At 36.9% G+C, this 26,651-nt stretch overlaps 1 protein-coding gene and 1 long non-coding RNA gene across 2 annotated transcripts; one reads left to right on the top strand and one right to left on the bottom strand.

Annotated features, from left to right (window-relative positions):
- Positions 1-563: 563 nt before the first annotated feature.
- On the bottom strand, positions 564-4,598 carry LOC121408825. The gene is made up of 2 exons (XR_005969089.1): positions 4,330-4,598; positions 564-1,573 (listed from the first exon to the last, which is right to left on the bottom strand). It is a non-coding gene; the product is annotated as an uncharacterized LOC121408825 (long non-coding RNA).
- Positions 4,599-4,779: 181 nt separating this feature from the next.
- Positions 4,780-25,272, top strand: LOC121408824 (ankyrin repeat domain-containing protein 13D-like). The gene is made up of 12 exons (XM_041600478.1): positions 4,780-4,977; positions 7,700-7,835; positions 8,979-9,149; positions 12,847-12,990; positions 15,199-15,382; positions 16,293-16,441; positions 18,068-18,150; positions 19,054-19,342; positions 20,933-21,157; positions 21,743-21,864; positions 22,445-22,512; positions 22,728-25,272. Exons 1-12 carry the CDS (start codon positions 4,879-4,881, stop codon positions 23,098-23,100), a joined length of 2,043 nt encoding a protein of 680 aa, XP_041456412.1. The 5' UTR covers positions 4,780-4,878; the 3' UTR covers positions 23,101-25,272.
- Positions 25,273-26,651: the final 1,379 nt, after the last annotated feature.

The raw sequence follows: 26,651 nt of genomic DNA, 5'->3' as shown, positions 1-26,651 counted from the left end.
GCCGTCGGAAAAGCGGCGCCTATAGTCTCACTTTGCTTCGCAGGTGAGACAAAAACCCGACTTTAACCTCAAATAACCAATCGAGAGTTTCAAACACGCTTCTGATTCATTGAAAATCAATTTGCATTTGATTTCAATTTGCAACTCTTTCTGCAAAGGAGTATCGACTCTGCAATTCTGCATAGAAGGTGTCTACAAACCAAGATAGTTTGAATATGAGGTACCAGTAGCTAATAGAGTGCAGATAATTTGGGCAAAGTTTCTGACAGAAATTTAGACTGAAACTTGGGAACTTATGAATTTGGATATCCAGATTCATAGCAACTCTGTACATTGAGCTCACCTCCCATTCCCTCATTACTAAAAAATGCAAAATCTACAGGAGATAATATAGGTAAATTTGTATTATAGATTATGCAATAGCTAATAAATTCATCTTTTATTCAAAAACCTTTGTCATTTTCAGTCAGAAGTCTGCATAACATTCACTGACTAGTTTCTTCATTATACTTCTTATTTGCTCAGCTCAAAATAACAAATTTCACCAGTACATGCAATAGCCATCCCTTTAAAAAGATTTATTGGCATGACCACAAAGTACACAACAAAAATCATCTGGTGAAAACTTGTCTAATTTCGAACAATCATTTTAATAAATGTTTATCTCCATGTTCATCTAAATACATTGCATCACATTTTTTTGTACACAGAGATAAGTATGCCCCAATCTAGAAACATGGCCCCAATAAAAGAACAAAATGGTTCCTTTCTACCCAGTTTTGACTCCTTTTTTCCTTGTTTCATAGCAATAAAGTATACTCAACCTTAATTGGAAGTATTGGGACAAGTTAAAAAAAAGGAGCTAATTTCTGGATACAGAGATAATAAGAGATTAACAATTTGATCTTATATTAAATCTTTCATAATTCTTCAATGTAAAATACTGAGTATATGTACACATTTTATGAATCAACTCCCTCAAAAGTAGAACTTCATGGTGGTGTTATGGTGTTATATTACCATGCAAAAAGGTTTTTGCATAGCCTCTTAATCTATTTCTTTTAAATTATTATATGGCATGTGTGTTTCAAATTCTGATTCATGCATCAAATCTAAACTTCATCGACTGAATCTCCATCTGAAATCGGTTCATCTCTTGAATTAACTGTTGAACTCTGGAATATGATGCTATCCTTTTGAAGTAATGATGGATGTAGGACATGGATGACTTGTTTTCAAGGTTGTTTAAAATCCTGTTCAACATCAAACTGAGTGCGATTCTTGGCAGCTTAAAGGCACAAACTACTCCAACGACTGACAGAACAAGCACAGCATTTTCTCAGTTGTCCATAGCTGGTTGGGACAACTGCAAGACAGTTTCTTCTGTTTTTCATCATCCAGGACAAGAGTTCCAATCACCTTTGGGGCCATGTGAATATGTGATGAGCGACTGATGTATAAATATCTCTAGCATTGATGTCAAAGGGGGGTGGCTCTGAATAAGGGTCTAATCTTCATCATCCTCTCCTTCTAGTCTCTTTAGAATGGGTCCTTTCACATCATTCCATTGTTTCTGTAAAGGATAAAAAAGGCAGAGGTAAGAGTCAGTGCAGGAAACAGAATATGACCCACATTATCACCTACTACCATGAGGGCAAAATATTACTTTTAACCCAAACTAGGCCGTGGTATTTGGGGATATCATAAGTCCACTTGAGATGGTTGTTATTTTTGTTTAATCTGCCAAGTTTATACAAATACATAAGGTATAACAATTCATAAGGCTGGTCAGGATAAATCTATGAAAGGTACATGTAGAGAGCCTATTTCCAATCGGGTAAAAAAAACCTCACTTTTTCTAATTGAAACGTTTACTCTCTTTCCAAAAGCAAAAATAATCGAGTAAAAGAGAGGAAGAAATAGCTAAGAGAAGATAGGAAAAGAATGAAGATGCAAATCGACTTGAAATAAACGAAATGACACATGGGTGGTCATGCAGGAATGATTTTTGAAAATGTAATACAATATTGGGTCCTGGGGTGGTATTCTCAACAATGTCTTTTCTCGCAATTTAATCTTTTTTCAGAGATATGAAAGAATTGTATTCTGGTGGATGTACTAACTATTGGCATCAACATTGTCTTTTGTTTCTTCTCTGTAGTGCATACAAGAATATGGTCTCCATGCAAAAAAAAAAAAAAATGGGGGGGGGGAGCTACTTATCACAACCTACTGACTAGATTTGAAACATTGGATAAGCTTGACATTGCAGTGGATGGGAATTTACTGGTGAATTTTTATCATTGAAGATTTTCAAGGGTGCTTCTAAGCATTTCAGGGGTGAAATTACCCCGAGCCCCCCTGTATTTTTCCCCTGGTGGTTTCATAATTTAAGCGCATAATCCCAATACAAGCAAAAGATGAGATTAAATTTATGACAGGGTATTGCAGTCATTCTTTTAGTACCTTATCCCGATACCAGGCCGACTTAATGTCAAGCTACTTAGATAGCATACAATATTACTTAGATTAATTTAGATGGTATTACTCATCATCCACACTTGTTCACTGCAACCTTCCTGCCTGTGGGGAATCTACAGGTAGGACTATGGTATGCCAATGCTGTACATAGCACACACTTTAAAAAAATCATTAAAATATCACTTTTGTGACCAAAATTACTAATTTCCATACAGTTGCGATTTATTTTTCATTAGTAATTGGGAATAATTTTTGTATTCACCAAATCGCTCAAAAACTTGAATTTGGGGCATATTTTTTTGTATGCCCTCTATTGATGGAAAGTGATATGCAAGAAAATTTTCTTTTTTCAATCTCTACTTTCAATTAAGAAAAAATAATTTAAAGAATCAAATTTACAGAAGAGCCAAGTTATATGATAAATTGCTGTATTGGAAACCGACAGTGTAAAAAAATCAAGCATTTGTCCCATAGAAAAAGAGAAAACAAGCCAATATTGCCACCCTTATTTTGCCACACATGGAGATGTAACTGAGAACAAGGTTATATCATAACCTTGTTCATTGAATGAGTGATCATCCATGACTTTTTTCAAACATTTATTTCAAGCCTCAAGTATGGTAGTGGATTGTATTACTGAACACTTTTCATAAATAAAATCACTGATGAGCTATTTTGACCAAATTTTATTATGTTTAAAACATTAAGACTTTGAAAATGTGTTTTTGACCATTCTTCATCATCTTTCTATTCAAGTTCCCTTGGGATGGATGTTGCAAAGTTTTGAGTGATGAAATTGATTTCTGACGCATTTGTCGGTAATACAAGGCCTGTCGGTAATACAATCACTCACTATACCAAGTAGTAAGGCCCTACATATTAATTCCTCTTTTTTCTCTCTTCTAAAAATCCTTCTCAGTTCCATCTCTCGTTGTAATCAAGCACATTAATATTTGCAGTCGTACAATGCCAGCTGTTTACCATCATCAAGATTTAATGTCCTTGGGTGGTATTCTGAGATCCATTTTATCTGAGATAAAATATTTTATCTCCGTTATAATCAGTGAGATGAAATACCCTTAAAATCACTCCGAATTGGTATTCTGAGAACAATCATATCTTCATTTTAATTTACAAGACACACCTACTTTTTAATCAATATCCAATTAGAAAGGTGTCACTCAACCAATTCAAATCCATTCCGCCAGGTGTGGCAAAGGGTTAAGGGGTGAGATTGCGTCAATTTATTGACTTCAAATACGCTTGCGTGTCTTTACAGAGATTTCTTTTTAACAAAAAGGACAATACTCTTAATCTTTTTTCGAAGTCTATATCTTTTCAAGCATCATTTCAAAGACAATGTTAGTCAAAACAAGTCTTATGAAATACTTTCTGATTGTACAGGAATTCTCAAATATATAATTTTTCATTTTCATGTCAACATGGATTTGGGGTTCATATTGGTGAAATCAATGTCGCGGAGATAACATAGCGGGCCCTACCCTCTTAAGTTTATTTTTTTCTTCAAAGACATTAAACTTGGGCGCAAGCACATCATCCGCATGCCATTGGATTGCAAATGCAATACCCAGGATCAGGAAGCTGTTCCTGATCGCAATACCGTACGAAGTGGGAATATAATGTAATTGAGAGATTTCATATGACATTTGCAAAGAAGTTCTGACGGTATATTAATTCTCTCAAAGTCGGCCGGTGCGAAACTGCATTAGCGCCTATGGTCCTGGATCTTGAGCTCCGCGGCAGTCGCGTAAGCTCCTAACGTAACTTGAGCACGGAGTTACCCGAGAGTTTAGGGAGGCGGAGATAAACGTGTCTGCTGGTTCTTACCCCTGTGTTGAGGTTATTGAACAACCCATCAGCGGTCCTGTCGAATACTCTCTCGAAGAAAAATGCTCCAACAAGGATTGTGAGTGCAAATGTTGAAGATCTCCTGAAGAGATTGTTGTAGACAGTCTTTGTTAGTGACATATTTTCAATAATAAACTTCAATGACCTTCAAATTATTGGATAAATTGTTAAATAAGAACGATACTTTGCTCACTTCTTCTCGTTGATCGACCGGCGAGTTATATTGCGTTGAAGGTCTATAAAGGTCAAAGAATAAAGTTAAAATATAGTTTTATCAACTTTTATGTAATTTTTTTGTTAATGATTATTTTTAATTTATAAAAATAATATATACCATAAATAATTTTTAATAACAAAGAAAGTACCAACATAAGTGAAATACAATAATTTATCACTGATAAATTTTTTAATGTCGTGCCCTCATGATCAATATCATTTTGCATTTGCGATATTTATCGAATTTAGAATTAGGGTGAATAGTGTCACAAATTCACGAAGCTTGCGCTTGTACTTTTCTAGATTAGCCAGATGTCTCATATTCCCAGTGTAGCTACGGAATTCCCAATTCATTGGGCCATTTGGCACAACAACTTGGATGATTTGAATAAAGAGCTGTCAAAAAAAGAGGTACAGTATTTTGAGTAGGGGGTTCTATATTTTGCAGACCGAGTCTTACTCTTAGCTGAGGCTGAGATGCTGTGGGTGGCAATTCCGGCATAGGGGCGGGGGCGGGGCCGGGCGGGGACTTTTGACGGTACGGGGGTCGGGGGGGGGGGTACTTGACCCCAAAATGGTAGGTAGGTAGGATGGGGGGTTGGGTGTCCGGACACGTAACAAAAATGAAGCCTTCTTTTTATGTCTTTGGATTAAACAAAAACTGCATTGATTAGCATGAATAGTGCTAATATTTGTTCTCTAGGCCCCTAGGGCCCTATATAATAATTTTGTCTAATTTTTGTGCTAAACATGATTTAAGACTAGAGTAGAGATACACGAGTGACGATACACAACCTGTCCGGACACCCACCCAGCAACTGGGTATATATACATGGTATATGTGCCGTGGGCGAGACAAAAACGGGGGCTCTGCTGTGGAGTGGGCTTATTGAGTTATTCTATTGTAAAAAGGAGGAACAGGCTTCGGAGCTACAATTATTTGTGAAAACAGGGAACTGGTCGCCTGTGGCTGTGTGTTAGTATTCAAACTAGTAATATAGTCTTTCAACAGTATTCAACATGTCCTTTCATTAATAAAACTATGCTTATTATCATGATGGTCATATTGATCTGCATTAACATGATGATCATAATAAAAAATTAGATTGTGATCATGATCATGAGATTCACAGACAGATCACCTCATTGACATTTGTCCTCAAGACGAATTAAAATTCTAGTTACGATTCTGATTGCACCTGGCTTGAGTATTTCTGAGCTGAAATTGAAAACCGTGACTTCAACACAAAAGCGGTGTGAGCTAACACGATGATTGATGGTATGACCAAGGTTAAACATGTTAAAGGTCGTTTAGAGTCAACAAACTTTGGTAATTTTGGGGGTATTTAGTGGAATTGTCATACATATCACTTTAAAAGTTTATGGATCTAGTTCATGAAACTTGGACATAAGAGCAGCAATGTATCCCTGAATACCCTTAGCGTGTTTCAGGAACATGGTTAAGGTCAAAGGTCAATTAAAGATCATTGAACTCAGGCTGTGTTGGGAGTATGTGTTGAATTGGCATCATTACTTAAAAAGTTTATGGATCTAGCTTTTGAAACATCGACATAAGGGTAATCAAGTATGAATGATAATTGTTTTGCACATATCTTTAGGTCACATGATCAAAGTCAAAGGTCATTTTGGATCAATTGACATATATTTTGTTATCATAATAGTGTTTTCTGTGAATAGTTATTCATTAGCTGCACTCTCAATTATAAAGAATTTTGCATGCGAAGAGCACCGAAAAAAATTATGATTTTGTATGTGTGAAAGTTAATATTTCTATGTCAAGTTTAATGTTTTTTAAAAGTGCTTTTTGTGCTTCTTAAATTTGCATTGCATAATTTTGTTTTCAAGTTTTCAAAATTATTCGGGGCAAATAGCAGGGAATGGTTTGCCTTACAAATTTGAAAAGCATTTTTGATTATAAGAGAAGACCTCTCAACTAAGTAATGTACAGTCCTACATGTATGTAAAAATATTCTATACAAAAGACTTTACATAACAGTCTTTCAAAAATGTGAAGCAAATTGTGATGCGATACCAGGAAAATTATTCCCTGAGTAGATATGTGTTCCCCCATATTTTCATGGGGTGATTGCCACTTGTCCCCTTCATAATTGATCAAGGCCTCTGTCTCTTATAATTTCATACTCGTGCTTTCTGAAATAAGCAATTCTTAATTTCCACAATCAACACTACCCATTGTATTACTCTCTACATGTAGCTCTAACTTTAATTAAATGATGTCACAATGCAGACTTTGCTTCAATGCGCATGCACTCTTCCCCCCCCCCCCCTGGAAATTCTGTGTGATCCTTTCTTTAACAGTGCTTTTCATTGGATTAAATAGATGCAGAGTGGAGGAGCTGGAGATAACATGAAATGAGATAACACGCAGATAACAATGTTTTCAGAATACCTGCCGTCATGTTAGGGATGTGTTAACTTGCTTACTCTCCATGGAGCCAGGGATTGAACCTATATCATGTGTGCACAGGACGGGCAAAATTCCAAATTTCACCATGCCAAATTCTACTTTCTCTGTAAAATTTCTAGCCCTTAATCATGTAAATGTGCTAGAATTTCCTTTTCGACACTTATAAATTATTGACTTCATTTTTAAGCAAACATTCATTTAAAAAAATGAGAAATGTATTATGAGAAGACAGGAAAAAAGCTATAACACACATTATAGTGACCTTTGAAGTCGATTTTCTCTGAAATGGGCTTGCGCTGTCGTTTGAGAGATATGACGGTTCGCACGACCATCAACGATATGGACCAACCAAACTAGCAGACGAGAATTAGAAGCGAAAACCAAATGCATACTATTGACTCATGTCATGAGATATGTCTAGATCTACATGTAGGCCTACGGTACTTAAAGCAGTAAACAGTGGAGCATATATGGAGTGGAGAAAACATGTTCTGTGATAGGTCAAATGTAGTGAGTGTGAGTTTTTAATGCAGTATCTATGTTGAGAGCTTGAGATGGAATGAAGGGGTGAGATTATGATATGGAACATGCCACATGCACAGAAGTGATGAAATCAAATGTATAGCAGTCAGATACTACAAAATCAACTGTAACAGTGTTTCTACATGATCTCATCCTCTGCAGAATGATAAAGAAAAGAAAGACCCACGGGGTAGGACACCCCTCCATCTAGCTGTTACCCTGGGACATATAGAATGTGTTAGAGTCTTACTAAGATATGATGCAGATGTTACAATTGAAAACAAAGGAGGATGGACTGGTAAGTTTCTCAACGAAGAATATTAGATCCTAAAATATTGGAACAAAAAAGGGACAACATACTCTGAATAAAAGCAATCTCACTTCACTTTAAAATAATGACTTTTAAATTGACTTTGTCTCCTGGGCTATTAGTTACAATGCTAGAAGTCTCTTACAAATTGTCTCCAATTAGATTATAATTTCTCAGCAGTTTTTAGATATTGCTTATATAACAACATTTATTGAATTAGATGTGAAATCTACTGTGCAATAGCAGCAATAATTAAGTATGATTAGACATACCTTTGATATAATTCTCAGTCATGACATGTATTTTTTCAATGTTAATTGGCATTGTATACTGGAAGATACATGATTTATTTACAATTTTTCTTCGATATGAAATTATTAAGGAGAGATGATAAAAATGCTTATAACATTCTGCCTTGATATACCTATATATATGCTCAGTACATCTAAACCAGCAATGGATCCAGCTGGGTAAGATATAATACACTTTCAGAGGGTTGTATTGTCCAAACCATTATATCTATTATCCAGGAGCCGAGGGGGGGGGGGGGGCAGTCAAATATTTTGCTGTACACATCCAAGAACAAAAACCTGTTTAGAGGGGTATTTTTTAAGTTTTGGGCCACACATGCACTCTTTAAGGGTATAAAAAACACAGATTTTTAAGAAAAAAAGGTGGTTTTGAAAGACTGGTCAATGGTCAATCGCGGGGTCAAACGTATTTAGGGTATAGTTTTTTTCAAAGCTTTCTTTTTTTCAAGACTAGCCAAATGTGTTTAGGGTATGTTTTTTCCCCAAGTTTCTCCCTGGGGTCATATTCTGGCGACAACTTGATTAGGGGCCAAAATGTGTTTAATAAAGCCCGCGAAAAACTTGTTTAGGGGGTTATTTTGCAGCCATCGAAAAACTCATTTAGGGGGTGTTTGGAAATAATCTGGTCACGCATTTGTACAGCAATACATTACAATACACCCCCCCCCCCAGATTAGAACATTGATTCTTGTTTGCCAGTGTGCAATGTATGCAAATTTTCAAACTTTATTGCAAGACATACTACTGTACATTAACTTTAGCATCCTAATGGCTATTCTTATTTAGTATTGTTTGTTCATAAAACCATTTTTACCCTCAGTGATCCAGGAAGCCACGAGTACTGGGGATCCTGAACTTGTCCAGTTGATCCTCCAGCATAGAGATCATCAGCGAGCCACAGCTCGGATAGGAGGGATTCCTGAACTTCTAGAAAAGCTTAGACAAGCTCCAGATTTCTATGTTGAAATGCGATGGGAATTCACAAGTTGGGGTAAGATTAACTTACAGTATGTCTCCTTTGTAAGAAAAATAGGGTAGTCCCATTCAGGCCTATGGATCTTTGTGGTACTACAAACAATTAACATTTCAAAAAAAGAATCTTACAATGCATGGTTATACACTATCTATCAGAAAACCATAAAGAAAAAAATAGATAATTCACTTCCATAGAACCTGCAGACACTTTGTTTGGAAATGGGAAATGACTTTGTACATTAAGTAAGTATGAGCATTGAATTAAATGATTTCGCTGCTGTATTAGAAAACAATCTAATTGGTTTTATACCCTGTATAATTTTGAGATATAATTGTTGCATTGAATTACTGATATAATTATTTTTAATTGATTCATAGTTTTGCTGTAAACTATGTTGTACATGTAGATAATGAAAATGTCATCCTCTAAGTTAGTTTTTCAAACTATTTAGCAGTAATAAACATAATTTGGGAAATATGATAAGAATTGAAATGCATGTATTATTTCACAAACATTGTTGCCAAAAATAATATCTTTCATGCAAAATTTCATGTTGCTCCTTACATGGCGTAGAGGGGGGGGGGGATATTTTATCTTGGTATAGTGTTAAGACTCTGTGTACTAATTAAAACGATTAAATTTTTAAAGGGAAATCCAACCTTGGTCATAAAATGTTGTTTGGGAAAGAGAAAATAAATCAGAATGGGGAAAGTTTGAAAGAAATTGGACAAGCAATATGATAGTTGAGTAGAAGAAATAACCAGTTGTCTCACGATGTAGCAAACGTAGTAGGAAAGCGACGTTTCGTCTGCAAGCTGCTAGACTTCGTCAGGCAATGAGCAAAGACGCTGCTGCGCACGGGTTATATAGCGTCGCCACGAATTTGAGAAGTGCAAGTCCCGACAACAGGATAAGTATCTCAAGATTAGTTCAGAGGGTAAGGATATTTCCGTATGTGCCGATTCTAGCTCTCGGGTCGTCAATTTGTCTAAACGCAAACTGACTTCTGATGAGAGTGCGCTGCTCGCCAAGGGACTTAACTTTTCAGTAGCCCCGAAGCGTGTTCCCGCTACCGAGATTGTTGCGAAGGTGGAATCCTCCATCCGTTCGCTTGATGCCGAAACCATCGGCTCCGTAAGAAGAGAGATAAATGCTATCCTCTCCTCCGCCGAACCGCCTAAATCGAACATTACTCCCGGCATGCGCAAAGCCTTGAAATCGCTCAAGGAAGACGAGTCTATTATGATTTTGCCAGCAGACAAAGGCCGCGCCAGTGTTATTCTGGACACCGATGTCTACCGCGCCAAGATGTCCGAGTTAATCGAATCCGGCCCCTATCACGCTATCGGGAAGGACCCGACCGATCGCCTCTCCCGCAAGCTTTCCACTATTCTTCGCGGCTTTCACAAGAATGGTGACATCGATGATTCTACCTACCGTAAGCTAAAACCGTCGCAGAAGCAACCGCCCAGGATCTATGGACTGCATAAGATCCACAAAGCTGACATCCCGCTTCGTCCGATTGTGTCATGTGTGAGTTCGTTTGCTTACAACACGTCTAAGTATCTCGCTGATATTCTTGCTCCCTTAGTCGGTTCCAATGGGCATGCTGTCCATAACTCCGCGTCGTTTGTTGATTTCCTGCGCAGCGAAACCATACAGGAACATGAGGTCATGGTTTCATTTGATGTGGTATCATTGTTTACCAATGTACCCATCGACGCCGCATGCAAGGTCGCACTTAGCAGGCTCGAACGTGATGAGAGCCTACCCGAGCGCACACAGTTATCTCCGGCCCAGGTAACTGAGCTTTTGAGTTTTGTTTTGCAATCTACGTATTTCATGTTTGCCGGCAATTTCTACGAACAGCAAGAAGGAGCAGCCATGGGCAGCCCTGTTTCCGCGGTGATCGCTAACCTGTTCATGGAAGCTTTTGAGGAACGTGCGCTGAGTAGTTGCCCGCCCGACTGCGCCCCTAGAGTTTGGAAGCGATACGTAGATGACACGTTTATCATCACGCATAGATCCGCCGCCGATGACCTTTTGAGCCACATGAATTCGCAGCAGCCCTCCATCCGTTTTACCATGGAGATGGAGTGCAACGAGCGCATTGCCTTTCTAGACACTTTGGTGCACCGTGACACCAGCGGCCGACTGTACACCACCGTATACAGGAAGCCCTCACACACCGATCAGTACATTGCTTATGATTCGCATCACCCGAAGTCCGTTAAGCGCGGGGTAGTGAAGTGTCTTTACGACAGAGCTTCACGCATCGTTACTAAGCCCCATTGCACAGCTACAGAGAAGCAACACATCACCTCGGCTCTTATTTCTAACGGTTACCCGCGCTCCTTCGTTAACCGCGTCGCTAAGAAGAGCGCCCCGTCCGAACAGCTTGCGCAATTTAAATCCGCTATAGTAATCCCGTTTGTTGATGGTATCGCGCATCTTCTCCGCCGGCGCTTGGAGAGGCATGGCATCCGAGTTATATTTAAGTCCGACAGCATCCGCAGCCAGCTGGTCCGTCCGAAAGACCGCCCGATCCCCGACAGACGCGATGGGGTTGTTTATAAGATCCCTTGCTCGACCTGCGACAAAGTCTACATCGGTGAGACTGGTAGACCTGTGGGGGAACGCATGAAGGAACATCGCCGTGATGTTCGGCTTAGGCGCACCGATAGCTCTGCTGTTGCAGAACATGCTTGGGACTCCGATCATCCACCTAACTGGGATGAGGTCAGCTGCATCGCTAATGATAAGCATTGGTATACGCGGCGCATTAAGGAAGCGATCCAGATCCGTTTGCACCCGAGCAATATCAACAGGGACAGCGGCATTGAGATCCCTGATGAATGGTTACCTACCATCCGACGGCATACTGCATCCACGGTTCACAGCGCGCGGCGCCCGCACCAGCGGGTGCCTGACACCAGCGCGGACGCTGATTGGCCAGCGGCTTCGGCCAATCACAGCGCGGCTCACGCCCGAGTGGAGCCAGACAATAGCTCCCGACGCTATATAACCCGTGCGCAGCAGCGTCTTTGCTCATTGCCTGACGAAGTCTAGCAGCTTGCAGACGAAACGTCGCTTTCCTACTACGTTTGCTACATCGTGAGACAACTGGTTATTTCTTCTACTCAATCCTTCACCACGATGAACCTCTTCCACATCAATATGATAGTTATCGCTGCTCTAAAATTGAAATCCCTGAGACTATGTAAATTTTCAAATTTGCAACTGGGTAAGTAAATTATGTCAAGGGGCTAGGACAACTTTCCCATAGTCCATGTAATAATAATCAGGATTTTGTGGTTTTCTCCTAAGTACCTATTCCCCTAGGGCAGTAATCAAAATATAATGCAGATAGCATATCGTTTTATGTCCTCATGAATGAAAAATATAATTTGAAGTAAAACTTTTGAAAAAATGACATTTTAGCCATTTTATATGTTGGAGGAAGTGGAAGGGTAGTCCTAGTCTCACATGACTATAACATCACAAATGCAGCCAATTTGAAATTTATATGGGTATAGTGATTACTGATTTTTACAGCTTTTAAAAACTCATAAATTTCTTATAGTTTGTCCAATATTGTTCAAACTATCATGTATGAACTTTCTGATTTTTTCTTTTCCTTCTAAAAGTAAAAGTAACTTTTTATTTGGGTTGGATTCTCCTTTAACAACAAATATATTTTTGGTGTTGACAGTTCCTCTGATGTCTAGGATGTGTCCCAGTGATACTTATCGTGTGTGGAAGAGTGGTCCAAACGTTAGGATTGATACAACCCTCATTGGATTTGATAATATGAATTGGGTCAGAGGTAGCAGGAGTTATGTCTTCAAGAATGAAGGTGGGTAGCCACTTCTAGCTGTCTGTTCATTTCATTTCATTTCAATTATTTCACCTTCATGTGTAAAAATGATAAAAATGTATACTTACAATGTGTAAAATTAAATCAAGCATTGATACATAAGGTGTGGGCCCCTTAAAAGCTAAGAGCTTCTCACCAGGCGCCCACGCATAGCATAAAATATGTATGAATTAAGACAAATAACAAAGAGAAATGATTACATTGAACAAGAAGCAAAAGGCATAATAACAAAATAAAAATAGTTAAACAAACAACAAGAACATTTACAATAATTAATTTCAAGATTACAAAGAGACACCTCTTAAGGTAAATTGTTTATGCTTATGAATATGTAAATCTTTTAGTTTTCTTTCTGTTAAGAAACTGATTCAGGTGCTATACTCTTTAATGGCTGTACAATGTACATGTGCATAAATCGTTATTTTTTAAATGTTTAATGAATTTGTCTTAATTCTTAGAGTGTGTCGTATATGTTCCTAAACTTCCTATTGTAGATGGTTTTCTTTTACTTGATTTACCCTGTCAACGATATATTGTGTTTGTTTGTTATATTGTTTTGTTATATTACATTGTGCTATATAGGCCTACCTTTTTTGTAAACTAAGTTAAAGTGAATGATTTGAATACAGATGGCATACATTCATATATACATATCTTATTGACACTCTTTAAATGCCTTAGATTCCAATATTCTTTAATGATATTGTCATAGAAAATCATCGACTCAATATCCTTCAGACCTTTTTCTTGTTTGAGTCTCTGGTTTTGTTTATCACTGCAATAGTAGTAAGTGCTTAACAAGTTTAGTTTAAAGTCAGAGAATTTCTTATCAGTGCTGATATCATGGAAATGTGACAAGGAGACGAATGTATTGAAATTGTCCACTACCTCTCCAAGAGAGATGTTTATGGTGATGAAAACCTTCCACAGTTTGAAAGATTTTACCAGTTCTATCATTACATTCTGTCATAGACATTTTGTAAGAAATGTGAACATTTTGCTATTGATCCATTTGAACTTTAACATGAACACTAGTAGTAATATGAAAATTGAAATTCATGTATTAAATAAAAACGAAAACTGTGTTTCTAAAATAAATTCCATGCATGCAACTTGATAAGAAGATTTGATTTCCTTTGAAACAACAATTTTTACCAATTAGATTGCAAATTGAAATGTATGCATAACTTATTTTATTTCAACTTGATTTATTATTTAAGAAGTACTGGTACTTTTATACTTAGGATTTGTCAGTATTAAAATAAATTCCAAGTGGAATTTTAAGAGTTGGTGAAAGAAAAACAAGCCTGAGAGATAAATAGCTTAAATATACACAAGCCACCTTTGTCTCAAGGAAAGAATAATGGTTTTGATTCAAGTACCCCTTCAAGATTTCTTTGTGATGTTATTGAAGTAGACTTTCAGAACAGTCAAGGCAGTTTCTGTTTCCCACATAAGTGTTCTTAGTAGATAAAAATGCACAGAATTGTTGATGAGTTCTAGGAGGTTATTTTTCATCCACAGTGGTAATATGACAGAATAAGATTACATGTAGCTACACATGTACATGTATACATTGTAGTAGATGAAACTTGAGGGTGTGTAAATTCTTAATGCAATCTTGTCTGGGCTCTATTAGTATTCCTTTCCATAAATGTGTAAAATTGTTCCTGAAGCAGGTGATCAGGGATTAAAGGATCCCGTTTCAATTGAAAGTTGTTTTATAATCTGTTGAGTTGAAGGATAAAATTTCAATAAGGATCCCCCCCTGCACCTGCATCATACACATAATTAATGGTGAGAATGAAGTCAGTGCAAATTGTCTTGTGCACATCCATCTATTAACACTCCTGCTGTGAGCTCAGGAAAAATTTCCTCTATCATTACAAAAGACAAAACATGAAGCATTAGTTACCATGCAGTGTGCAGTGATGAAGATACTTCTCAAATGTTGCAGGAATATCATGTCTTAAATTTATAGAGGGCACATTTCTAATTAGTGCAGCACAAATGGAAAAAATATGAAAGAGCACAACTAATAATTTTCCAAGGCCAATGAGAGCGGCATTGAGTCTGCTCAATAGGGCATCCACAGGGATAGTGTTGGATTAATTTAAGTGCCTGTATGAAATACCGGTAGTTTGGTGTTGACCTTCAACCGTTCCTTTCATGCTTTTCTGCATTCAGATCGGAACCAGTTTGAGTTTATGGAGATAGACCATGATGCAAAGGTAGTTTACTCTGAGATGTTAGAACTTCAGGCACACCATGACGTATCTAGGATGCAGCCTTCAGAGAATGCTATAGCCCAAAGACTCACCTCACCAGTCTCTAATACTTACATAGATACAGAGAAAATAGAATTCACCAGGTATGCCACGTTTGTAATCTTCGATTCAATATAGAAATTAAGCTGTTGATGATACCTTGTACCTTGTAGTTCCATTCCCTGAAGTCCTCCACCAGGAAGGGTAACTCAGGGCTGACGAGAGTGGGAGTATTATTACTCTGTTTTGCTTTGTTGCTGGTTTTGCATGTTTAGTTTTGCTTTAAGTATGTCAGTGCTTTTGAAGGATACCATATCCGCTGTGAGATTATTCCAGTAATGATGGATGTGATATGTTTTTAAATTATTATTGTTCTTAGATATTAAGTAATTTGTGTGAGCATATATTTTACCTACGTTTGTAGAGTAATTTCCTGGTGAAAATACCATGATTAACTAATGGAGCATATATAGAACCAATTCTATTCATATTTTGTAAAGATAGAGATGAATGAACATAATGGGGTTTATTCTCATATCAATGGTTAAGATAAACAAGATTAACAAGGGCACTCTTTAATTGAAAGCTAGTTGCCATCTCATTCACATCGTACAAACAATTATCCCATGCTGAACAGTTTTCCCTAAAAATGATTATGTAAGAAGTATATCATAATATGAGGTTACAATAAATTTTAATTGATTATTTGGTACATTATCTTTGTCATATCAAAGAAGGAAAGTAAATTGAAGCATTTCATAGAACTGATGATGAATAACATTCTTGATTATGCTAGAGTTGAAACTTGGTTTAATTATTGAAATACTGCTCATAATATTTATGATTATTATAATTTTCAAAATAAGATAGAGGTTATGTATTGCTGTTTGTGTAGTTGATTATCATGTTAAAATGACATCTGAATTTTCTCATTTGCTTCAGTTAGCCTTATATGGGAACTGCTTGGTTCTATTATGAATTTACACCTGTTATTCTTTATCAATTTCATTCCAGAACAAAGGCTGGTATTTGGGGCTGGAGACATGACAAAGTTGAAACCATCAACGACTACGAATGTAAAGTATTCACCGCCAACAATGTACAACTCGTTACTAAAAACAGAACAGAACACCTAACAAAAGAAGACAAAGATAAAGTTAAAGGTATTATGATAATTTTATTTCTTTATTGTGGCTTAACTTTAATTACGGTGTGAGTTATGGTCTAATATAGAGTTGAGTTGACCTTAGTTTGTTTTAACACAGGTCTAAACTGAAACTACATGGTTGATATTCTCATAGTATTGATTAATTGACCCTAGCCTAATCACACATTTATTTCACGTCCATTTCCATCTCAATCATCAAGTACATTATGTTTTAATTGTGCTTTGAATTCAATATAAAAATGATAATATGAGGATAAAATTTTTTTTAATAAATTCTTAGTACATTATCTTTGTCATGAACTTTAATTGAATAAGGAAGTTCAAACTTAGCATTTCATAGAAGTATGGAGTAAAATCCTTGTTTTGGAATTGTTATGAGAATACGTCTATGTGTTTTTCAAATAGCATGGAGCCATGTTGTAGCCACACTTTTGTGCTGTTGTTGGGAAAAACATAATTTATGCCTTCAGTAAATTTCCATTTTCATTCATAACCCACTCTGCACTTGCAGAAAAAAAGTTCTTAATTTGAAGGTTTTCTTGTGAAATGTATTAGATTTTGCACAAAGTGCAATAGGAATGCTGCTAAACTTTGGCAAAACGAAGCAAGTTACTCATCATTCAAATTTGAGTTATCATTGTTTCTGAAACACCCTTTGTATGTTGCAAGTTCAGGTAAAATTTTGGGAAGAAATGATTGTTCTATGGAAAGATATTGAAGAAAATATGCTGTTAAATTGCATTGATGCCTATGTAAATAATGAACACACATTGCCCATTTACAACAATTCAAATCATACTTTTGTAACTTACTTCCTTTTGCCAAAGTATGGCAGCATGCATTAATGTGTCAGTTAAACTCAATCACTCAAAGTATATGTACATGAAGAACACAAATTAATTATGAGCTGTATTGAATATATAGATATGGATTAGACATGCCGAGCATAAGAGAATGTTATAAAATTCAAACAGGAACACAAAAGTAGTGAGGAAATTTTTTTTCATGGCAGAAGATGATTCTCTGATTTCCTTTGTGGCAGGGAATTTATTTCATAACATATCCTTGTTTTCTTCAATCCATCTCTTAGTTTATAAGTGCACTGTAAGGAACCTCCATATGCAGCTTATCCTGTAAACTGAAAAAATATTATGATAAGTTTTGAAGTCCTTCTTAGTGAATGAAATGATAGTCACCTACTACTACTTGTCAGATTAATTAAGAGATACTTGTACTTCACCCTTTTTACACAGGATTTTCTTAGCCCCGGACTATCGCTAACCCCATAGTATCCTTAACCCCGTACTATTTTTTTTTTCTTTTCACACATGCCAAATTGTTATTGCTAACCCCGGATATTCTTGCTTTTTACACACGAAACTCGCTAACCCCGGACTAGTGGTAGCTCATGCTTTAAATACATTTGTCGATCATTTGTAGTACAAGTACTTCACTCATACACTTTTTACACACGCTTAACCCCGTACTATAGCTGGGGCTAAAATTTGTCATTTTGTATTTTGGAACATATATAAATTGTAGGAGTAGACCATGTGGACATTCACCCTTATTGAAATGAATATTTCTGTTTTCATGAAAGTATTACATTATATATTTTCAGCTGATGGTCCTGCATTCTCCTCCCCTCTGCAATCATTACTAGGTGTAGTAGAGCAACAAGAACAGGAAGCAGGAGGTGCAGGGGTAAGTCAATTGTTGTCAGCATTTGGTAAACACTCTATCACACATCTATCTACTACTCAAAGCAGGAAACAGTAAAAAGAATGTATATTATTATTTTTTTCCCTATTAGTGTCGGTACTGCTTGGCTGCATCATATGACATTAATACTTAAACATTGATATTTTAAATTAATGCAGATTTGAATCCTTTATATGGAAGGGTTGGCTTGGTTCTTCCTTCTGATCTCGCCTGCTGTCTGCACGACCATGCTGATAATTGGCATGCACTTTCCTTACAGCATAAACTACAAACTTGAAAGAAAAATTATTCTTTAATTATGCAGGGATGTGTGAGTTCAGATTTTTAGCTGATTTCAGATTTTTTTGTTTTGATTTTCAGCTTATTTTTGGTTTTCCTCTGTACAAAAATATGGGAGCTCTTTCTATTTCATACTTTTCAACACTCTTCAGCTTTTTTCAGATCTTTTTATTTGTGACCCCTCACACCCCTGATTATGTATGAAAACATTTTCATTTTGGTCATCCAATTTCAGTTGAGATTTTGATCAATTATCAGTACAAATCTGAAAGAAATGAAATATTCTATATTTCATGATGAAAAACATATAGTGAGTGACATCATCAGCTCTTCCATTGGCATATCAATGTGTTGTGCAGATAAATATTTTGTCAAAAATGAGCGAACTGTAAGATGTCAATCTATTTGATTTTACGTCTGATTTTGATGCAATATGATTTTGCTTTTTATCAAAATTCTCTTTTTGTTAGGGTTATGGACTTGACCTTGGTGTCTATAAGTGTCTATCTAAAAGTCCAAAGATCTGATTGAAATTCCAACCCATAACCCTGAGATTAAGTGACTGAACTGCTACATAATGACACCTCCAATTTTTCTCCTTCACAGCTCAATGTAACCCAGTCTGGAACCCTCACCAACCCCACCGACATCAAACCAGAGGAATACTTCAATGAGAGGATCCCCCTTGAAGGCAGGGACGTCGGCCGGCCCAGGGAGGTTACCACCAAGGTGCAGAAGTTCCGGGCCACCCTGTGGCTATCAGAGAACCACCCCTTGTCCCTCCAGGAGCAGGTCCTGCCCATCATAGACCTGATGGCCATCAGTAATGCCCACTTTGCCAAGCTCAGGGATTTCATCACCCTGCAGCTACCTGCAGGATTTCCTGTCAAGATTGGTAAGGTTCTTGTTTTCATCTCTTAGGAGTGTTTTTGAAGACCAGGTAATGATGATTATATTGGTGTCAGCCAGTCTTGGCTTCGGAATTCTCACCTGTTGAAAGGCTATTTAAAAAAATAGTAACAAAAAAAGCACAGAAGGAAGTTAGTTTTAGTATTTCCAAATAGAATCTTCGCCAAAATGAAAAATTGGTTCATTTATTGTAATGGTTATTTGGGGTTTTTACCAGAGATGTCATAGTATTTCTGTTGTTGATGTCAATATTGCAAATTTAATGCAAAATCATGTTTCCCTGGTTTTTGTCTCACCTGCGAAGCAGAGTGAGACTATAGGCGCCGCTTTTCCGACGGCGGCGGCGGCGGCGTCAACATCAAATCTTAACCTGAGGTTAAGTTTTTGAAATGACATCATAACTTAGAAAGTATATGGACCTAGTTCATGAAACTTGGCCATAAGGTTAATCAAGTATTACTGAACATCCTATTAAAGTTTCATGTCACATGACCAAGGTCAAAGGTCATTTAGGGTCAATGAACTTAGACCATGTTGGAGGAATCAACATTGAAATTTTAACCTGAGGTTAAGTTTTTGAAATGTCATCATAACTTAGAAAATATATGGACCTAGTTCATGAAACTTGGACATAAGGTTAATCAAGTATCACTGAACATCCTGCATGAGTTTCACGTCACATGACCAAGGTCAAAGGTCATTTAGGGTCAATGAACTTTGGCCGAATTGGGGATATCTGTTGAATTCCCATCATAACTTTGAAAGTTTATGGATCTGATTCATGAAACTTGAACATAATAGTAATCAAGCATCACTGAACATTTTGTGCAAGTTTCAGGTCTCATGATTAAGGTCAAAGGTCATTTAGGGTCAATGAACTTTGGCCAAATCGAGGGTATCTGTTGAATTACCATCATAACTTTGAAAGTTTATTAGTCTAGTTCATTAAACTTGGACATATGAGTAATCAAATATCACTGAACATCCTGTGCGCATTTCAGGTCACATGACCAAGGTCAAAGGTCAATGAACTTTGGCCGAAGTGGGTGTATCAGTTGAATTACCATCAAAACTTTGAAAGTTTATGGATCTGATTCATGAAACTTGTACATAAGAGTAATCAAGTATCACTGAACATCCTGTGCGAGTTTCAGGTCACATGATCAAGGTCAAAGGTCATGTAAGGTCAATGAACTTTGGCCATGTTGGGTTTTTTGTTGAATAACCATCATATCTCTGTAAGTTTATTGGTCTAGTTCATAAAAAGTGGACATAAGAGTAACCATGTATCACTGAACATCTTGTGCAAGTTAGAGTAGTATTCAAAGTCAGCACTGCTGCTATATTGAACCGCGTGATGCAGGTGAGACGGCCAGAGGAATTCCACTTGTTTTTTTTGGGGGGGGTCACAATTTTGTCACCAATATCTTTATTTTTCCAGTCTGAAACTATTTCACTTGTGTTTAAATTTTGACATCATCCATATTTTTTTTTGTATTGACTTTATGATTTAATACATTCCAGAAAATACAACAATTAACTTGCACTTCATTCCATGTTTCTATATTACCCACAGAAATCCCCCTCTTCCATGTCATCAATGCATGTGTAACATTTGGAAACCTTTATGCCAAGAAGCAGCCTGTTACGGGTGTATCCAATGAGGTCATTGAGAGCTTGTCTGAGGAACCCCTACCAGCAGCAAGTGAGGATCTTCTTGAGGGTGAAGGAGCTTCTCCCAAACCACTTCCCCCTGCCACTATCTGTGTTGTTGATCCACATGTCTTTGATATACCAGGAGGTAAGTTTCTTAACCTCCATATCAGAACTCTGTTGCTTTGTACAAGCTAGTGTTCACTTTTGTACCTTAGAGTGGGTACCCAAAAGTTCAATATTATTTTTTTGTGATAATCAGCAATAGATTCTTAGAATAATATTAAAATTTAAATGAGAATCTTCTGAAATGACTTTGGAATACTATATGAGGCCTGGTTGTAAGGCTGACCTAAGAATTTGAGTGTGATGTGATATGAAAATAATGTAAACATTGTACCCATGTGCAAAAGGAATCCTACCTAATTTGCATTTTCCTAAAGAGGATTAATTTGTTATCTCTGAAGAGGAATTATGAACTAAGCTTCGATTGATTTTTCTTTTCATGAAAAGTAGATTGAAATCATAGCTATGTTAAAGAGGAAATGAGATCACACTTTTTAGTGATAGATGTCGATAGAGTCTGTTTCATGCATTTTTTTGTGCCTGTGCATGAGCACTTAGGCCACAAGATATTGCACCGCACCGTGACCAAACCTTGCATGCCAACTGCTTTTATCAAATTATTTTTGATATTCTGCAATAATTGTTCATGTATTTATCATTTGGGCAGGTTACTCAAAGTATAGATCTGGGGAGAGTCAGGTTAGGTATGGTGAGGATGAGCTCCTGCAGCTAGCCATACAACAGAGTCTTCTGGAGCAACAACAACAACAAACCAACAATCAAGACGAGGTCAGTAGTATTGTACACATGTACATTTGATAATGATAAAGCTCTGCATAACTTGTCCATTAGCTATGTCACTGGACAAATTGGTTCACGACAGCTGCAGCCAGGAATTTGTTCTGCTAGTTTTATTTTTCTACTGCCAAGTACCCTCCTGAAAACATGATTTTTTTTCTTCAGTTGCTCCACCTCTTAGGAATTCTTAGCCAATCTAACTTCATAATTGTAATAACTTTGAAACCTTTATATCTGAACTAAAGATCTGTCTTTTTTAGTAACATTGTGAATAATGTGTGACATACTGCGGGAGTCGGTACCTTTGAATGCTTTTCACGGATAAATAGCTCTATACAATTTCTTTTGTCATCATAACAAGAATCACAACAATGATGATGATGGTAGAGGTGGTGGTGATGATGATAATGCATGTTCTGATGATGGTGGCGGTGGTGGAGATGGTCAATCCAGAATTCCAGATGATGACTGGCTTGAATGACCTTTGACTTTTGTTATGCTCTGGTAATCATTAAAAAAAATCAAGTTCAGTTTCTCTTCTATATGAATATCTTTTTCTTTCATTTTGCAGGTTGGTTTTATTGATGCTCTAGGTGAAACAGAAAATCTACAGTCAATTGAAGACAAACTCTTAGAAAGGTACGTTTTCATTAAAATTAGAAAGAAATTGGAAAACATCCATTTGTATTCTCAAATATTATTACTCTTAGGACTTATGAAGTATTTATCAAACATTGGGGCACCTCTTCAATGAGATTATTTCTATGTTATTGTAATGAATACATTTTTTGAATGTATAAATATCAGAATATTGCGGGCAAATCTAATCTTAATTTGATGCTCCTTCCTCACAGGGCAATTCAAGAGAGCCTTCTTCTATCTCAAACGGACGAGAGCAACAATGCATCCGGGGACCAACCCTCATCAGTATCCCATGCCTCCTCGAATCATACTGGGGCTGCTGTCCAATCTCAGTTACCCCCGGGGGCTGCACTCCCACCCCAACCATCTCCAGGGGCCAACACCACCACCAAACCCCCCATCACTACCTCACCGCTACCAGCCCGTCCTGCTCCGATCGGTTGCGAGTTCTCTGCCAACAGGGATGATGAACTGAGACTGGCCTTGGAGCTGTCTGAGAGGGAGAGACTGGAGGCTGATAAGAGAAGGCAGGAGGAGGACGAAGAGTTGCAGAGGATACTCCAGCTATCCTTGACGGAGAAATGACATCCAAATGGTTGGAACGAACTATCTTCTCCCAATTGGATAAGGCTCAAGTGTTGTGATGGTGGATCCAGTTACTCATGATGGAATCCTCCCCCTCTGCTGTTGACAACTATATTCTTCTTTTCCTGTCCAAAGTGCTGCTTTAGACCCAGCTACATGTATCAGAAATTGAATTCAATGGGAAGATTTCCTTGGTGTCAAGTTTGATAAAAGAGAAATCAAATCAAGGCTTGTAATTTTTAAAGGTTACAAATTTGCTACATCGAAACAGCTCCCCCATATGCTATGTAATATAAATTCAGTCTATTGCCATATTATGAATGCTTTAATATTATTGATTTATTTTATTTCATATATGTGTGTATGAAGTGGGTATGGGTGTGCTTATGTATTTAAAGCACAGACAATTTGCTTTTAATTCTCAGAGAAAATTGCAATTGATTGAATTTACATTACATGACATATAGGGGAGTTACTCGAATGTAGCATCACAAAATTATTGTTTATTTCCTGTGATAGACTCATTAGGTTATTCCTTTAATCTTTGACGGATTGTGAGGTACTCTGTAACTTTTTCTAGTGCATAAATGATACCTGAAAGTTTTATATGAAATAGAAGTAACTGCTATCTAAAGAAAGAGGGCAGAGAAGTGTGTTGCAGCACCCTGTGACAAACTGAGCCTGTGCCTACTAGATGATTTTTATGGCATTTTGCAATTTAGACAACATTCTTACATGAATATTATGGTTAATGCTTGAGAACTTACCCTGTAAAGCTCAGGCAATTTTTTTCTGCCTAACTTTAAAGTTGCAAATTTCAATAATGATAACTGTGACTTAAACACAAAGTTTGATATGAAGGTCTTGAACAAAGTTACATTTTCTCTTTATTTTACTGATTATCTCTCAGATTCTTGAGAATGGACTAAACATTTTTAATAACCAATTTCGACACCCCTCAGAGATTCGTGTAAGTTTGTAAAGTAGGTAAATGCTGGATGTGAATATGCATTGCAAAGAATGAAGTCATTTTGTGCTTAGGTTTGTACATTTTAGTCAGTAATGCATGAAATGCATACACATTTTCATGCCTATAATAGGTGTATATTAAAACTGGTTATGTAGAAACAGTCATATAAGGTAAATATTGATGTAGATTATTCAAAATGTTTATTTATGAAACAGATTATTTTCATCTTAAAATATAGTTCATCAATTACAGTGGAAAGAGTGGGGGTTGCATAAACACTAATTATGGAAACAACTTATTGCAGGACTTCTCTATTTCTTTCATCTTTCCCTGCTAAACTCAATTTTACAGTACTTAATGTTGATTACCTTGTAAATACAAGAATGCGTTTTAAAATCTATTGAACCAAATCTACATATCTTGAAAGAAAAAAAAAGGATTAATTACCGGTAAGCAAATATACAGAAAATTATCTAACCCCTAAATTTACGATGGTCAATATCATTACGACATATCCATAATGTTAAACATAGCCAATTTCATTGTAAATTTGTATGTTTTGGGGCACAGGATATTCAATATTGCAAGTAGGTTTCTCTTTCGGTAGTTTCTATTTATATCACTTCTATCTGTATATTGTTGTATTGGCTGTAACATAATGTGCATTAATAATGCTCTTCTATTAAAGCTGATTTCACTTTATTCAGTTCATACTTTTATTTCATATATGAGATAATTCAGTTGAAAATGCAGTATGGTTTGTTTGATTTTTAATTAAAGATACAATATTCTTATTTAGACTAATTTTTCTTGCATTAAATACTGAGATTTTGTTTGAACTCGGCCTGTGAATATTTTAACAAATAGCTGTTGAAAAGGCAGTGATTCAGATAATTCAGATATGTTGTGCTGTTTTGCCAATTAATTAGCGATCCCCAATTTAATGACTTAAATGACATTGATTTGCTGCAAAATTCTACAGAAGAGCCTCATATTGCAAGGAAAATATGATATGAACTGTACACCACTTTTATCAAGTTATATTCCAAGTAACTGTAGAAGAAATATATGAATAGTGCATGATCTTGAAACTTGGCTATAAATATGGTTATCCAATTGATGTTTAAGGGGCCCGTTGCATAAAACATTTTACCTGAGAAAACTCAGGTTTTACCAGAGTTTTTGCTATGTGTTAAAGTCAATGGCAGAAATCAGATTAACCTTAGTTTTCAGTTTTTAACCAGAGTTTTCTCAGGTAAAAAGTTATATGCAACAGGCCCAAGAAGGTATCACTAACAAGGTCAAAGGTCGCAAAATGACTTATTCACGTGGTATTGGAAAGCTGTTTTCTATATTAAGTGAAGATGTATGCATTTGGGGGTCAGGATAATGTGAACGAATTTGTGGATTAAGCCCCTGCTCCACTATGCTGATTGACAGCCCTTAAGATAGGGCAGGATCGGGTAAAAATGGACCATTTTTCGGGAGTCAGTGAAAAATAATTGCAGTGATATAACTTTTGCAAATGAACAGGGGATCAATTATGTCCACGTGCCTCTGTTAGTTAGCCAGGAAAGACCTGATTACACTCATAATGCTTTTCCCGCTTGGGCGTTTTCTGATGCAGGAAGATTGGCATGAAATTTTGAACATGTTCAGAACGTTTATCCGATCTGAATGTCAATCCCACTGTCACCGTATTCACAACATTGTAACTACGCTGCTCCTGATTTCAACCGATTCCTATTCTGCTCTCTGCCTATCTAATGATCGGGATGGATCGGGGGTTTCAAATCGTGATAGTGGAATGGCCCCTTTACAGGGTAAAATATGTAAGAAATTATTTATATACATGAAAATGGTTCCTTCATGTGAGAAACGGAAGAAACAATCTGAATGAAATCCAAATTTCACTCATATACCTTACATATGTTCAGGTGTGATGATAAATAAACTGATAGATTATTAAAGGTTATGAAAATGTTTCAGAAATCATCCCGGTGGGGTCACTCAATATGACTTGGGGACCGCATGACCGTTACCAAAATCGCGGGAAAAGGGGTCAATTTCACGGAACGTCCGCGGACAGAACACTCCTCGAAGTAGTGAAAATAGGGGTGCTCACCGTCCTCGATCTGATGGAAATAGGGGTCAGGAAAAAGGGGAGAACGATCACGGGAAGTAAAATCCGTCGCCGAGTCACCAGCCGCAGAGGGCGCGCTCATCATGCTCTGTATCTTTATGTGGACAACTCTACATTTATTTTTACAAAGAATTCTACTTTTCTTATTTTTCAAGAAAAATAAAGTTCTTTTGGATTATTGTATCAGTATGACATGGCTCTTGGTCATCTTTAAGGACTGAGCACTCTGACGCCTGTGTTGCAATTTCCTCTAATGAGGAAAGGGTATAAATGCCCTGTCCTTGAAATATGGTAAATAGGGGTAAGTTTGCGAAATGGGCAAAAGTGTCCTTACAATCTTATAATTAGGGGTGTTTCAAGGTACCATTTTACCGCAATTTTGTCCTTGTTTTGCGTGAAAATAGGGGGGTAAATTTTACAAAATATCCTTGAAATTGA

This window comes from Lytechinus variegatus, chromosome 2 (assembly GCF_018143015.1).
Source record: "Lytechinus variegatus isolate NC3 chromosome 2, Lvar_3.0, whole genome shotgun sequence".
Taxonomy (NCBI): Eukaryota; Metazoa; Echinodermata; class Echinoidea; order Temnopleuroida; family Toxopneustidae; genus Lytechinus; species Lytechinus variegatus.
Note: the sequence above shows the minus strand (reverse complement) of the source record. Positions and strands in the feature narration are given on the sequence as shown.